Source organism: Protopterus annectens, chromosome 1.part2 (genome assembly GCF_019279795.1).
Source record: "Protopterus annectens isolate FY-2018-M chromosome 1.part2, PAN1.0, whole genome shotgun sequence".
NCBI lineage: Eukaryota > Metazoa > Chordata > Ceratodontiformes > Protopteridae > Protopterus > Protopterus annectens.
In genome coordinates, this window is record NC_056727.1 from 230,432,476 (window position 1) to 230,447,495 (window position 15,020).

General features: G+C 37.5%; 1 protein-coding gene across 1 annotated transcript in view; it reads right to left on the reverse strand.

The window, feature by feature from the left end:
- Positions 1-11,641, reverse strand: part of RAB1A (RAB1A, member RAS oncogene family) — a 1,040,437-nt gene extending 1,028,796 nt beyond the window's left edge. The window contains exon 1 of the mRNA XM_044060138.1: positions 11,312-11,641. Within this exon, the coding sequence (XP_043916073.1) occupies positions 11,312-11,325 (14 nt within the window). The 5' untranslated portion in view covers positions 11,326-11,641. The remainder of the gene's footprint in view (positions 1-11,311) is intronic.
- Between the last annotated feature and the right edge of the window lie 3,379 nt (positions 11,642-15,020).

The window sequence follows — 15,020 nt, forward strand, 5'->3', positions numbered from 1 at the left end:
TGTACCCAATTTTCTACAAAAATATTTGTTCAGTATAGACAAATCCAGTACAAACTCTCAGTCTGCCCTTGGCTAAATTTTGGTGGGCACTGTTTGTGTGAAAATGTAAAAGTCTGTAAAATTCCATTAGTAAAGTAATTTTCAAGCCAAAACATTACATTTACCAGATATACTTATTTTAAGGCGAATTAGAGTCCTTGAGACAGTTTGTTACATGTAAGCATGCAGTCATTCATATTGTCATAAAATGACATTAGCTACTCCTGTAATTCCATAAAAAGCCGGTGATTAAAGTACTTAAACATTCGCTTATACACTACCATTTAAAAAACTTAGGACAGAGGCTGTCAACGGGCCTGTAATGCTTAAAATGCATCAAATAATTCAAATTAAAAAAAAAAAAAGTGTAAGAAACTTCTCCGTGTGGAAGATTCAATACATATATCTCTACTTAATCACTGTATATCAATCAGATCAGACAAAGGTAGCAAAAGTAGCGAACTTAAACTCGTCTCAAGTAAAAAAATAAATAAAACACATAATTGTACAGAATTACTAAGTATCCAGTAATCCAAGCAAGGGAGGCAGTAATATTATATATATATATATATATATATATATATATATATATATATATATATATATATATATATATATATTTATATATTTGTGACATTCGAGCTGGTCTTGCCCTCCTTAGTAGCTGTCATAATAAAATAACTCTTATGTACTTTAAATAAAATTTATAATGATGTAGTAACTCTTATTTAACCAGATTATCAAGTAGAATTATTAGTCTGCGATTTTACCCAAGACAATATACTACACGGCTGAAAATATATCAACCTTAGTCCATTTGGCAATCAAAAAATATATTTTATATATATATATATATATATATATATATATATATATATATATATAAATATATATAAAATATATTTTATGCATTGTTGAGATGCAAAGCAAAGAACAGAAAAATCGGAGCCAAACTATACAGAAAGCATTCTTCCAAGTAGTCCAGCTATGATAAAAATGGAGCAGATTTCTTCATCCATTGAAAAGAAGAGAGATACTGAGAATACAAAAGGGAAAAGGTTTTCGACCGGATCGGTCAAGTAACGGGTATAGGTGCTGAGCCGAGATCCTACTCCGTAGAATCAAAGGGTGTGGAATACAGAAGAAATTACAGAAGACATCTTTATGTACCAGAATCTATACTGCAGCACTGTTCCTGTTATAAAGACTAATCTGAGAGCAATCAAGACAATGTTCCTGTTGCAGAACAGGTTAACTTCAACTTCCATTCACAAAGAAGTTCCTGATGTCCCCAAGGCTGAACATTCAGCAGAGATGGTCCCAGTTACTAGACCCAATTCTAATTTGTGTCACAGAATTTGGTCTTAAATTCCAAACCTAGTGTGAAATACACAGCAACCTAGACATGTCTATATGTACTCAGTTCTGTATAAATTACATAAAGAATTTTGTATTAATTGCATGTCAATTGAGTTGGTCAATAATGCATGACTATTGCTCAAAGAGAGGGAGAATGTAGAATAGTGTGCGTGTTGTACCTTTACGAAGCATTTCAAAGTCAGCATGTGCATATAAATAGCAAGCACATGCTGAGTTCAGTGCCATTTTGAGAGTACAGCCAGAGAGTGAGCATGTATGAGTGTGTTAACTAGTTTTATCCAAGTTAAAGTTACTAAATCTCAATCCTGATGCGTTTGTACATAAAGCTGCTTGAACAGAACCAGTCTGTTTTATCATGACCACAAGAGCGAGTGTCATCTGAGATGGTCATGTCTGGTCAAAACATTCCACTAGGTCAAATCACCATGTCCACTCAGCATTCTGCCCAACACAAATTCACTGAATCTGTGACAAAACACTGAACAAGGCCCTGCAATTTAGTTACTTTCTGTCTGTAGCTGGATAACTTCTAATTATAGTGTAAAACAAGGTCTGAGCCAAACATAAATGAGGATGATTAGAGACAGAAAAAAAACTGTCCTTTTACAGAAGGTAAGGAAAATAACCGTGACCTTCCCAAATCCCATTACATGTCAATGGCATAGGAATTCAAAGTTACTTCCTTATGCCTGGCATGAGTCATAAAAAGTATTATGGGAAAGAGAAAGAGTTGAAGCAGTACAAGATCACGTTGATACATATCAAGCCCCACTGGTAGACATGTTGTGGAAAACAGACAAAAATTACAAAAAGCACTTGGATGTAAAAAAACAGGTTTTTAGTTCTAGAGTGGAGTTTTCCTTTAATGATGCTACTAAAATGAAAAGAATGAATACAATGACGTTTGAAAATGCAGAGGCAAGTCAGATTTTTGTCAATAAGTGCTGACAATTAAGCAAAATGCTAACACATACGCACACAAATATATTTGTAAATACGGAAGCTCTTGGGCTCAAAGGCAGGGAAAGAAACATGCAAGGAAACCTTTACAAGGTTCAGAATTTCAGACAAATCAATGGGTCAAAGGTTAATGACTTGGGAAAACAATTTAGAAACGTATCTTAATTAAAACTTGCACTATTCACACTATTAAATGTTTCTATGTATAAAGCTTTTTTTAAATAAATGTCAGTAAATTTGCCAAAACAGTAGGTTGTAAAAATGTCAGTAAATTTGCCAAAACAGTAGATTGTAAAAATGTTGATATGTCCTTATTACTTTCCTTGCTTACGTAGTACCAGTTACTAGCAGAAACAGAAAAGAGCAGACAGAAATAGAGAGAATACAAAGCTTGGGTATATAAAAAAAAAATGAACAGAATGGGTGAACAGTTGTACTGCGTGCAGGGGACAAAAGGTTGCATTAGTGCTGATCTGCAAAAGCTGAGTAACTGATTAACTGTTAGCACTTTGGTTGTCTGCCTTAAAGTGGCCTCAGCAATGCTAAATGCCACCTTCTTTTTAATAATAAGAAGGATCTCTGGGAAATGATACCTTCTTAATTTAGCTTTAAGATGAATTCAGTTAATCCCCCACTTCAGAGATATCCTCTCAACATATATTCAGTATATTTCATTAACACCAGAGATGTTAAAGAGCTGGAGTACAACTGAAGACTTAAAAAGGTGTTGGAAACTGAAATAAGTCTCATATAGCAGAGACAAAAAAAAAAAACAGCATGACAAAAGGATATAGCCGCTGAGTAGATTATGTTTTCAAATTAAACAAATTTTACAAAATGCAGCAAGAATTTTGAAACACTACCATATTCTTAACAGACCAATGAAACCTAATACAGGCAAGTCATAGCAATTACGCAAATGTTATAAAACGTGACAGGAGATGCATTTTTTTTACCTGTTTAAGACCCACTGCTGGACTATAAAGTGATAGCCAGCCTCCACCACACAGATCACAAACTGTCAAGCAAATAACAGTACACGTACAGAATATATCTTGACCGATATTGTCATTACGCAAGCAAAAAGCCTACACACTTCACCATACAAAACATTTTTGAGTGCATACTTTTATGCAAAAGGCAAACATGTCCCGAAGGGGTAACATGGATGTCAAATTCTGCAATGAAGTCCATGACATTACAGTATCAGTGTAAATTAGTCATGGCATGCATCCCCCCCACCATCTCCAAAATGAATTATACAAGTACCTGGACATTCCGTGAAATTTGTTAGAATACTTAAAATGGTTTCAGAAGCATTATATTATGCATACAGTTACAGTTACATTCCACTTGTGCAAGAATTTAATTTCCATTTAGGCCATAAATACATCTGACTTTATTCGGGATGACAAAACTTTGCAATCAGATAAATCACAAATGGGGTCTTTCTTCTTGCTAGCAATATTTCCAGACATTTCAACAATCACAGTAAAATGCCCATTGTTAATTCTTTACCCAGGTTTGCAAATATTCCAGATTTGATAGCCTCCAATTCCTAACTGCTATTGGAACGTGCAATACTATAGTCATATGCAACATAATGCTGACTTGCCAGATGTCTTGTCCTCAAAAAATCACCAAGAACATCTTGGAAGCACTGGAGAGATAATAGCATTTGTAGGTAGGGTCACATTTGTATCAGAATGGCTATTTAAAACTGGTAAATTGCAGCATCTTCCAAACACAGCTTTCATTTTTCTTTAATAATACACAAATAATGATGTTGTTAAAGCCTTAGGGCAACATTTACTTTAACCATTTCAATAGTTGTGACAAAGTCTTTCATTAAAATTCAAGATGCCACTGCTCCTTTGACTTTGGGGAAAAAAAGTGAATATGCCTATCGATTTACACAAGTACTAGTGCTAAAAACACTTCCAGAAAATATCGAACAACTGAAAATAGAGTAAAGGATCCTGTACAAGCAACCATGCCAATATTTAAAAGGAATGATTACAACCACTGCACTACTAAAGATACAGGAGAAAAAACATGCCTAAAACAACTTGTGCATTATCCAGAATTAACGGCAGTGCTGAATGCAAATTAACTACACTTCCAGAGGAATTTAAAAGGCACTACACTTCCAGAGGAATTTAAAAGGCACTACACTACCAGAGGAATTTAAAACTCGCTCAACCGCAGGGAGAACATGCAGTCTCTGCACAGAAGGTGCTCCAGCATAGAACTGAACTGGAGAACCCCTTGCGGTGAGGCGACAGCACTAACCGCTGCACCACCACAGAGACTGATCCTACGTCAAACATGACAAGGAAAAAAAAAAAACTGCCTGCTCATCCTACCAAAACTGGGGCAAAGATCACAGACTAAGAAACCAGTAAGTAGTATTACATCTTCATAAAGTGTGGAAATAAAGGAAAATTACTATTTAATACAAAAAGTACAAGGCAGTGCACTCTGGACTGCGGAATTCAGACACATGCAAGCTATGACGTGCTATCCTACAGATGACTGGCTAGTCTGAAGATGATGGAATGAAAAAAAAAAAAAAAAAAAAGGGCATTACACAAAAACTGATCACTTAACACAAGGCATAAAGGATGTGGCCAAGGATAACATGATGGTGAAGTGCTTAGCCAGAAGACTGCACCCTAGCAATGTTTAGCTCATCCTCTAACTGAAGAGGACACTTTTGAAACCACATTTGGAACAATTACGGTTGCTACACAGGGGCACAGACATTAACACAGCTGACTGTTAATATATTGGTACAAAAATGATAGGAAAAAAGAAGAGATAGTAAGAGGAAAAGCTTCGAGGGACTGACGAACTCTGAGAAAGGGGTATAACAATGAACATGTAATATTAACAGAGGCAAATACAAACAGGGTGGGTGAAGAGGAAAGACTCAGAAGGGATACATGAGTTATCTGGAAGGGGACAATTATAAACAAGACTCCATAAAATATTTTGTTAAAGAATGGTGAAGCCATGGAATGCATCACCAATTCTGTGTCCATTTAAGACCTCTCAAGACAGATGGAAAATGCATTTTTCCACTGGCTTATACACTTGTGTAACAAATATCAAACTGCTACTTAAACATTAAATGCAAACATTTTCAGTTTTGAGCACATTTCACAGATGCAAAGAAAACAAAACAGACCATTTTTTCCACAGAAAATTTTCAAATACAACTGTTCCTTTGTTACACCAAACACAATTTTAAACGATTAAGCAAATACCTTGTTCAGAAACACCTAGGTCTACCTTGTTCAGAAACACCTAGGTCTACCTTGTTCAGAAACACCTAGGTCTACCTTGTTCAGAAACACCTAGGTCTACCTTGTTCAGAAACACCTAGGTCTACCTTGTTCAGAAACACCTAGGTCTACCTTGTTCAGAAACACCTAGGTCTACCTTGTTCAGAAACACCTAGGTCTACCTTGTTCAGAAACACCTAGGTCTACCTTGTTCAGAAACACCTAGGTCTACCTTGTTCAGAAACACCTAGGTCTACCTTGTTCAGAAACACCTAGGTCTACCTTGTTCAGAAACACCTAGGTCTACCACTTCAAAACATACAGCAGCCTAAGTGTTGAGTCATAAAAATATAGCAAAATGCTCCCCAATACAAAGGGACTTACAGTTATGGGGTTAACAAATGGTTACAACTCCCAACAGGCATGGTTAACTACATATAACATATCTTCTGCTGAAAACAAAACACAAACAATCTAGATGCTTTAACTATACTGACTGTATGGGTGTATCTTCGTTGAAGGTTGTGCGTCAGGGCTGGTAACTCGGCACGTAAAAATCAACTACCAATCATTAGTGGACTGGAGTTCTGCTGTGGCGACCCCTAACTGGGAAAAGCCGAAAGACGCAACAACTGTACATTGCTCTCTGTCTCATGATCCATCACTGCTGCTGCAGGTGCAAATTTCCACTATCTGCTACATTAATGCCAACAGATAATTTACTAAAACATATTACCTGCCTACTACAGCACCAATGCTATTTAGCTACATTTTATTAAATTATTATGTAATCAAACACAGCTGCTTGTGTCATGTTACTCTGCACAGTTATGCAGCTACATACATACATAGGATTTAAAGCAAAAAAAAAAATTGCACCATTCTGGTACCCCTGAAAGGGGAATCATACAAGCAAGGATGATTCATCCTAAACAAGACAGAAAGACCTTGTATTATTACAGCCTGAAAGATGAATTGTGAAATTACAATGTCAAAGATAACTTGTGCAATTACAATGCAAAAGAGATGTGGTCAAGGCCAACAAGAGGTAGAGTACACAACAGCAGAGTGCAATCAAGTGACACTGTAATTCTCTTGACATTGTAGAGAGCGACGGTAAAGGCACGTCTTAAAAAAGGTCTGCCCAGTTCTAGTAGCCATAAAGATAGACAAAATTCTTCCACAGACACATTTGTACACTTCTGCAGTCTGAGAAAATGCAAATGCCACTTTTCCACAATTCTAAGTGCATCTAGCAAACGTTATAAGAACACTAAATTTGTCATCACAAAATTTCAAGATACAGCTACTAAAAACATACGCAGAGTACAAACTGTAGGAGACTATCCAAATACCTTCCTTAGAAACTTTTACAAGTGTCACTAACAGTCATAACTATAAAAAAATAAATAAATACATAAATAAAAAGTAAGGCAAATAGCCAATACTAGGGGCAATAGCCCTAACAATGACAACCAACAGTAAAGGAATGGTTAAAGCCCCCCAATAATTGGGGACACTAAAAGATAAGTACACTGCCAACATAAATTGTGAAACACACAGAAATTAAAGCTGCACTAATCATAAAAGCTATCCACCTCATATCTAATGCCAATCATTAACGGACCGGAGTTCTACTGTGGCGACCCCTTATCGGAAAAAAGCCGAAAGACAAAACAACGACGATGTCAAATGTCAACTACCATTTTGTGGCAACTATGTACAATTTACTTACGTATTGGATATATTACAATTTTACAGTGTGGTAAATGAGCTGGTCATATGACCCCTGTCAGTTACAACCCAGCTGCAAAATACAAAAAAGTGTTGCAATAGTAAATTAGACACAAAAATCCGCAATATGAGGGATTACTATGGGTATGCAATACATAAATGTACAGAACAAGCAGATTAACATGATTATGCACAACCTGATTAGCATGAATACAACAGCAATCATAAGAGTACATTTTAAACACAAGCATATCAATATTAAATATACACAGATAAGGGCTGTAATAGAATTCTGTGTTGCTTGAGAATAAGTTCAATACTAACCAGAGTCACAAAAGCATGTAGATTTAAATTTTCTGTGGAGAAATCATTTAAGACTTTTTCTTGGAAAGTTTCAAATGGTGTGTAACATTTGCTTTCTACAGAAAGTGGATTCCATGTGGCAAGTCCTATTCTGCAGAAGGCTCCTTCTCCAACTGTAATCTTAAATCCAGCTTTGTCCAAGTGTGAGAGTATCCTCCTAGCTATTTCAGAGGATCTCTCACCACAGTGGGACTGAACTTGTGAAAATGTAGACTCACATACAGTCAGTGGCTCAACAGATAGCACACATTCTTCATTGGTGGTGGAAGACCAAAAGACAGTGAGTTCTAATCTCACTCCTGTCAAGGCTCCATCTTTTTGAGATGGGGGCAGGTCAGGTGGATGTAAAAGATCACATAGGACCTATTGGAAAAAGAGAAGGTGTTCGCCGATATCACAAACATTTCCCTCAGCAGTATAAATATTAACTCTGGTCTCCCCTAAAGAAAGGCTACTAGCAGAATGGAACTAACCCAGCTAGATGGATAATTAAATTAAACAGTGAAGGATCACTGTCTCTTGCAGCAATACTTTTCTTCTCTGCAATTAGTACACACACTTTTTTGAAGTGGTGTACTACTATTTCTTTAGGCCTTTCCCGGTTAGGGGTCGCCACAGCAGATCACCTGTCCGCTCAGGATTGGCAGTGGAGTTTTACAGCGTCAAGTTTCCAACAGAAGGCACACACACACACTCACACCTAGGGCCAATTTAGAGTGTCCAATCCACCTACAGCATTTCTTTGGGATGTGGGAGGAAGCCAGAGCACCCAGAGGAAACCCACGTGACCACAGGGGGGGGGGATGCAGGCTCTGTGCAGAAGGCATCCCAGCAGAGAATTAAACCCGAGAGCCTATTGCTGTGAGGCGGCAATGCTAATCGCTGCACCACCGTGGCCTCCCGTAGTGTACTACTACAATGAAGAAAAAAAAGTCGGTTTCAAGTTGCCCTGCACTGTCACGTTGGCTCATGAGCAGATCATGACTACTCTGCTGCACAACTACTGTTAACTGTCCACAAGCACACACAAACACTACTTAACTAAAGGGGAAAAAAAAAAAAAAAAATCAGCTGAATATAAAAGGATCACTTAGCCCCGATGGTAGAAATGAACATTCAAGTGTCAAGAGACATGGCAAAATGCAGTGGCAGCTGACACCAACACAAACTTAGTAAGTACCAAACAATCCCATCACAGAATGACAGGGTCTCCTCTAATGCTGTAACAAACCACAACCCCCCATCCAGTTACAGTTTTGAAGTAAACCAACACAAAGCTTCTGCTCTGCACATGTCACAAATGAAAACGTTAACTAGGATTTACGCCACATCCTAATGACGTGACACTTGAGTATTCTCTTGCAGCCCGACATCCTCTTGCTATCATCAACTGTGTTCTGCGGACCAAACTTCCACAACACCCAGTTTACTCAATATTTCTGTACGAGTTAAAGTTTCTAACACCCTGCACTTCCTCTAACCATTATTCCACAGACAACCATCAAAAATTTTTCATTACATGGACTCAGAATGACATACCCACTTTTGTCTGACCTGGCACAGTACACCAAGAACTAAAAAAGTTCCTCAGAAGTACTTGTATGAACATATCTCCCCTTACAATTAAGATAATTATTCTATCAATGGTAATGACTTAAGGAATACAAAGTAAAATACAACTAACTCCTGATTCTATTAAATAATCATTCCTACTAACAATATCATATGCACATTTCTACACATTAAGCTAACTACTGCTCTATTTAATGTACTTTATGCTCATCAAACATCCATGGAGGCCAACTGTGAAGACATGTGCATGCCGACTTTGCTTCTCTTTACTACTCTAATATATTGCTTATAATGCTCTACAGGATTGTTTTGTCCTTACATGTGATGCTCAGTTGTCTCAATCAATGTATGCAACTTGGTATTGCCTTCATGTGCAGTGGACTTGTACCAGCCTACTAGACCAGTTAAAGACTATGAATGAACGAATGAATACACAAAAGAAAAAAAAAAAAACACCTTAACTAATACTTTTTATAAGCTTCCACTTTGCAGTACACAACGATAAAGTACCATACAATAGTTTGGGGGAAAAACTGCCGATCATTTCATGAAGTGAGTGAAAAACGACAACGTCACACCTACGTAGTTACCAAACACACAAAGTCAGTCAACTTTCAAAGTACTCCAACGGCAACATTAATCCACTCTTTCCAACAAAACAAGAGAGAAAACCTCAATGCGCAACAAAGCTCTGCAGAAAAACTCCAGGACCTCAAACAAACCAGTTTATACAACTGATGAGAAAATAACGTATGCAAATAATCAGTATACACAACCACATCTCTCCAGATATTCGTAGGACGTCCAGATTAGACTAATGCTCGATTCATTCCTCATAGAATTTGTGGTTTTCTGACAAATCACTGAAACCTGAAGTCATGAAATAAATGGCAGATATTCTGCATTTAATTTCAAACCCTTCAGAGAACACAATACAAAACCTATTACTGACTCAGCTAAGAGTAATGTTTAAAAATTGACCCTATTTTGGGGCCTTTGATCCCAGATTATTGGCTTTGTCCAGATTTCTTGTGCTAAATTGAGATGTACGTACATACCACACAAACCCCCAACATATATGGGAGTTGGACGCCTTCCAGATGTTGCTCACTATGTTTCTTTAAACTGAAATGCAGGACATCAAAATGAATACCCATTCACGATATACGTACTGCTCTTTTTTTAAGTATTGCAAAACAAAATTAAAACGTGACACTAGCGTTTTGCAAGAAACACGTGACAAACACATGACAAGGGGAGGGGATAATTTCCTATTTTCTAATGCCTTCTGCTGTCAAAGAAACTTGGGAGTTAATGTAACGCTACAATGTATTCCATTTGAAATAATTTGAAAAGCAAACTATAAATTTCTAAATGCTCGTTTTCAACCACATGTAGGTTGCGTTTAAAGTAATGGTTATACTCCATCCTTACAAACTTGCTCACGTGAAATTTCAACTTAATATCCAATATAAAAGCTTTAGCCAATAAACAAAACAGTTTAGAAACTACACCAACGTCCACTGTTTTCCAGCCAGAGTTAAATCTGTGACGAAACCCAAGAAAAACAGTGAAAGGCCTCAAAGTAAATGAAAAAGAAACAACCCAAACACAACAGTCCTGTCATTCCACTGCAAAACAAGCTCCATGGACCCGCACACCACTTAATGTAATTCTTGATGGAACAGCAAATTCCTACTTGAGGTACAGTAAAAGTAACAAACAGAAAAAAACAGTCTGCAGCAGTACTGCTTATCGACGCGGAGCAAATCCAAACACCTCCCAATATTCCAAGTAAATAACATATTCACCTCACCGAATAGCATATTTCCTTACAACACTTTTATTATAAAAACAGATCGGAAACTGCAACATTTACCTTTCTTGTACAAGCAGGTAAGAACTTTCACTTACAATTCACCGGATACATCTCTGAACAGACCTGAAATTACTCCATTTCTCAAAATTATACTTACTATTCAGGATTCATACTTGACAAGTCACGTGAAACCCTCTCGTTTCAGAACCTGAATTAATAGCGCTCTCCAAATAATCGTAGTTTACAGATAATCACACCAATGTTAAAAATAACTTCTCCCCAAAACCCCAAACCTAATTCTCACAAGCCCAAAATGGCTACCAACTTGACCAGGAAATAGCTGCGGCTCAATCATAAGCATTTACACAGCCTTGTCGGCTTTGGCACCCGAGTGCACGCTGGGAAAATAGTCAAAATAATTGACCATTTGCTTCAGAAAAGGAAAAGAGAACTACATTCTCCAGAGAAATACAGAACACAACGAGTATGCGCAACAAAACTTTACTCCTCCTCTCCTTTAATTTCTACATCCTAACCGCAGCCAAGAGCGCTGTTTTGGGTGACGTCATCGTTGAAACGTGGCAGGCTGGGTAAACTAGGAACAGAGTGCAGCTGAGGCAGAATCAGCTGACCAAGATAAAAGAGCTTGGTGAGTTGTAGTGCTGACGATTGAGTCGCAGATGCAACACTGTATAAAAGCTGTAGTCCTTTTTTTTCAGGTGCTTGTTGCTCATTCCAGTGATGCGTTGTTATTTTCCTGGAAAAAAAAATCAAAAGGTAGATGTCAAGTATTTATTAGACTGCATTAAAGCCGATTCCTTCGGGCAGGAAAGAATTATTCGCGTTGGACTTATTGCTGCTTGGTAGTAGCCTGATTAAATTGTAACTGTTATTCTAAGTCTTTTGGTTTAAGCACTTGGGCTTCATACCGGTTGTTTTATATTAAGAAGGTTTGTGGTCTACGCTGTTGTGGTTGGACAGGTAGCTTACTTCCTTCTAAGCTGGGAATTGCTGATTGAAAGCTCAGTGTCTGCTTTTCTAAAAGTGCATTAGTTCTGGTTTAAGCACTTGGGATTCAAGCCAGTCATTCTACATTAAGAAGGTCTGTGGTCTGCACTCTTGTGGAAGGAGAGGCTGGATTCTGCCCTTCTGAGCTAGAAATTTCTGGTCACAGGCTTATGTGCCTGCATATTCCAACTGTTTCTTTCTAAAATTGGTGCGCCTTGTTGCTCTAGCATAGGACCAGATACAGGCCTACTGAATCTAGCTTTCTTTGTATAACTTGAGCACTGATCCAGGCCATCTGTTTTGTAGAAGGTTCCTCTGCACCCTAGTAGCGGGAGTGTGCACTTAGAACTTGTCTGCTTGAAGACTGCTGGACCAGGGATCAGTTCTGAGTTTTTCTGGTTAATTGGGTAACGTGTTTAAATCAGATTGTTTGTTTGTTTGTTTTTATATATATATATCTGCATATATCTATTTATATCTATATAAATCTATATATATATATATATATATATATATATATATATATATCTGTATATCTATATCTATCTATATAGAGATCTATCTATCTATAGAGATCTATCTATCTATAGAGATCTATCTATCTATATATAGAGATCTATCTATCTATATATAGAGATCTATCTATCTATATATAGAGATCTATCTATCTATATATAGAGATCTATCTATCTATATATAGAGATCTATCTATATATAGAGGTCTATCTATCTATCTATCTATCTATAGAGGTCTATCTATCTATATATAGAGGTCTATATCTATCTATAGAGGTCTATATCTATCTATAGAGGTCTATATCTATCTATAGAGGTCTATATCTATATATAGAGGTCTATATATATAGAGGTCTATCTATCTATATATAGAGGTCTATCTATATATAGAGGTCTATCTATCTATATATAGAGGTCTATCTATATATATATAGAGGTCTATCTATATATAGAGGTCTATCTATCTATCTATATATAGAGGTCTATCTATCTATATATAGAGGTCTATCTATCTATCTATCTATCTATATATAGAGGTCTATCTATCTATATATAGAGGTCTATCTATCTATCTATATACAGAGGTCTATCTATCTATCTATATACAGAGATCTATCTATATACAGAGATCTGTCTATATACAGAGATCTATCTATCTATCTATCTATAGAGAGAGAGATCTATCTATATATATATATATAGAGAGAGATCTGTCTATCTATCTAGAGAGAGAGAGATCTGTCTATCTATCTAGAGAGAGAGATCTGTCTATCTATCTAGAGAGAGAGAGATCTGTCTATCTATCTAGAGAGAGAGATCTGTCTATCTATCTAGAGAGAGAGAGATCTGTCTATCTATCTAGAGAGAGAGAGATCTGTCTATCTATCTAGAGAGAGAGAGATCTGTCTATCTATCTAGAGAGAGAGAGATCTGTCTATCTATCTAGAGAGAGAGAGATCTGTCTATCTATCTAGAGAGAGAGAGATCTGTCTATCTATCTAGAGAGAGAGAGATCTGTCTATCTATCTAGAGAGAGAGAGATCTGTCTATCTATCTAGAGAGAGAGATCTGTCTATCTATCTAGAGAGAGAGATCTGTCTATCTATCTAGAGAGAGAGAGATCTGTCTATCTATCTAGAGAGAGAGAGATCTGTCTATCTATCTAGAGAGAGATCTGTCTATCTATCTATCTAGAGAGAGATCTGTCTATCTATCTATCTAGAGAGAGATCTGTCTATCTATCTATCTAGAGAGAGATCTGTCTATCTATCTATCTAGAGAGAGATCTGTCTATCTATCTATCTAGATAGATCTATCTATCTATCTATCTAGATAGATCTATCTATCTATCTATCTAGAGAGAGATCTGTCTATCTATCTATCTAGAGAGAGATCTGTCTATCTATCTATCTAGAGAGAGATCTGTCTATCTATCTATCTAGAGAGAGATCTGTCTATCTATCTATCTAGAGAGAGATCTGTCTATCTATCTAGAGAGAGAGAGATCTGTCTATCTATCGAGAGAGAGAGATCTATCAGACATTGGACCCGACCCAGTTTGGCTTTGTCAAGGGAAGATCATGCCTTTTGAACTTGGTCGACTTCTTCGAAATAGTCACCAAGGCCATTGATGAGGGAAAGGCAGTCCATACAGCCTACCTTGACCTTGCAAAGGCTTTCGACACAATACCCCACTCGGGTATTGTAGAAAAACTTACCAGCTTAAATGTAAACCCATATGTCACAAGATGGGTTGCAAACTGGCTTAAGGACAGAACCCACAGGGTTAGAGTTGCTGGCGCTGTGTCAGACTCCAAGCCGGTCACAAGTGGTGTCCCACAGGGCTCGGTCCTTGGCCCCTATTGTTTGGCATCTACTTCTCAGAAGTACAGGCCAACATGGGAGGACTTTGGCTGACAAAGTTTGCAGATGACTGCAAACTGGGCCGTAGTGGAAAGTGCATCGGACACGGATATCCTTCAGAAGGGACTCACGGAAGCAGATAGCTGGTGCCAGAGCCATGGCCTGAAGTTAAACGCCAAAAAATGTATAGTCATACCCTTCGGGAAAAACAAGGTAACCCCAAGCTACCATATAGGTGGCAATCCACTAAGCACAGAAGAGGTTATCAGGGACCTGGGGACCCAGGTTGACAGTGGCCTTTCTTTTGACACTCACATTGCTAAAGTGGTTAGAAAGACCTTCTACATTGCCCACCTGATCATGAAGGATTCACATCCAGATCTAGTGAGGTCATTGTTCCCCTGTACTCTTCACTTATCAGACCAATGATAGAGTACAATGCCCCATTCGGGATGTATCTCACCCGACATCTGCAGCAA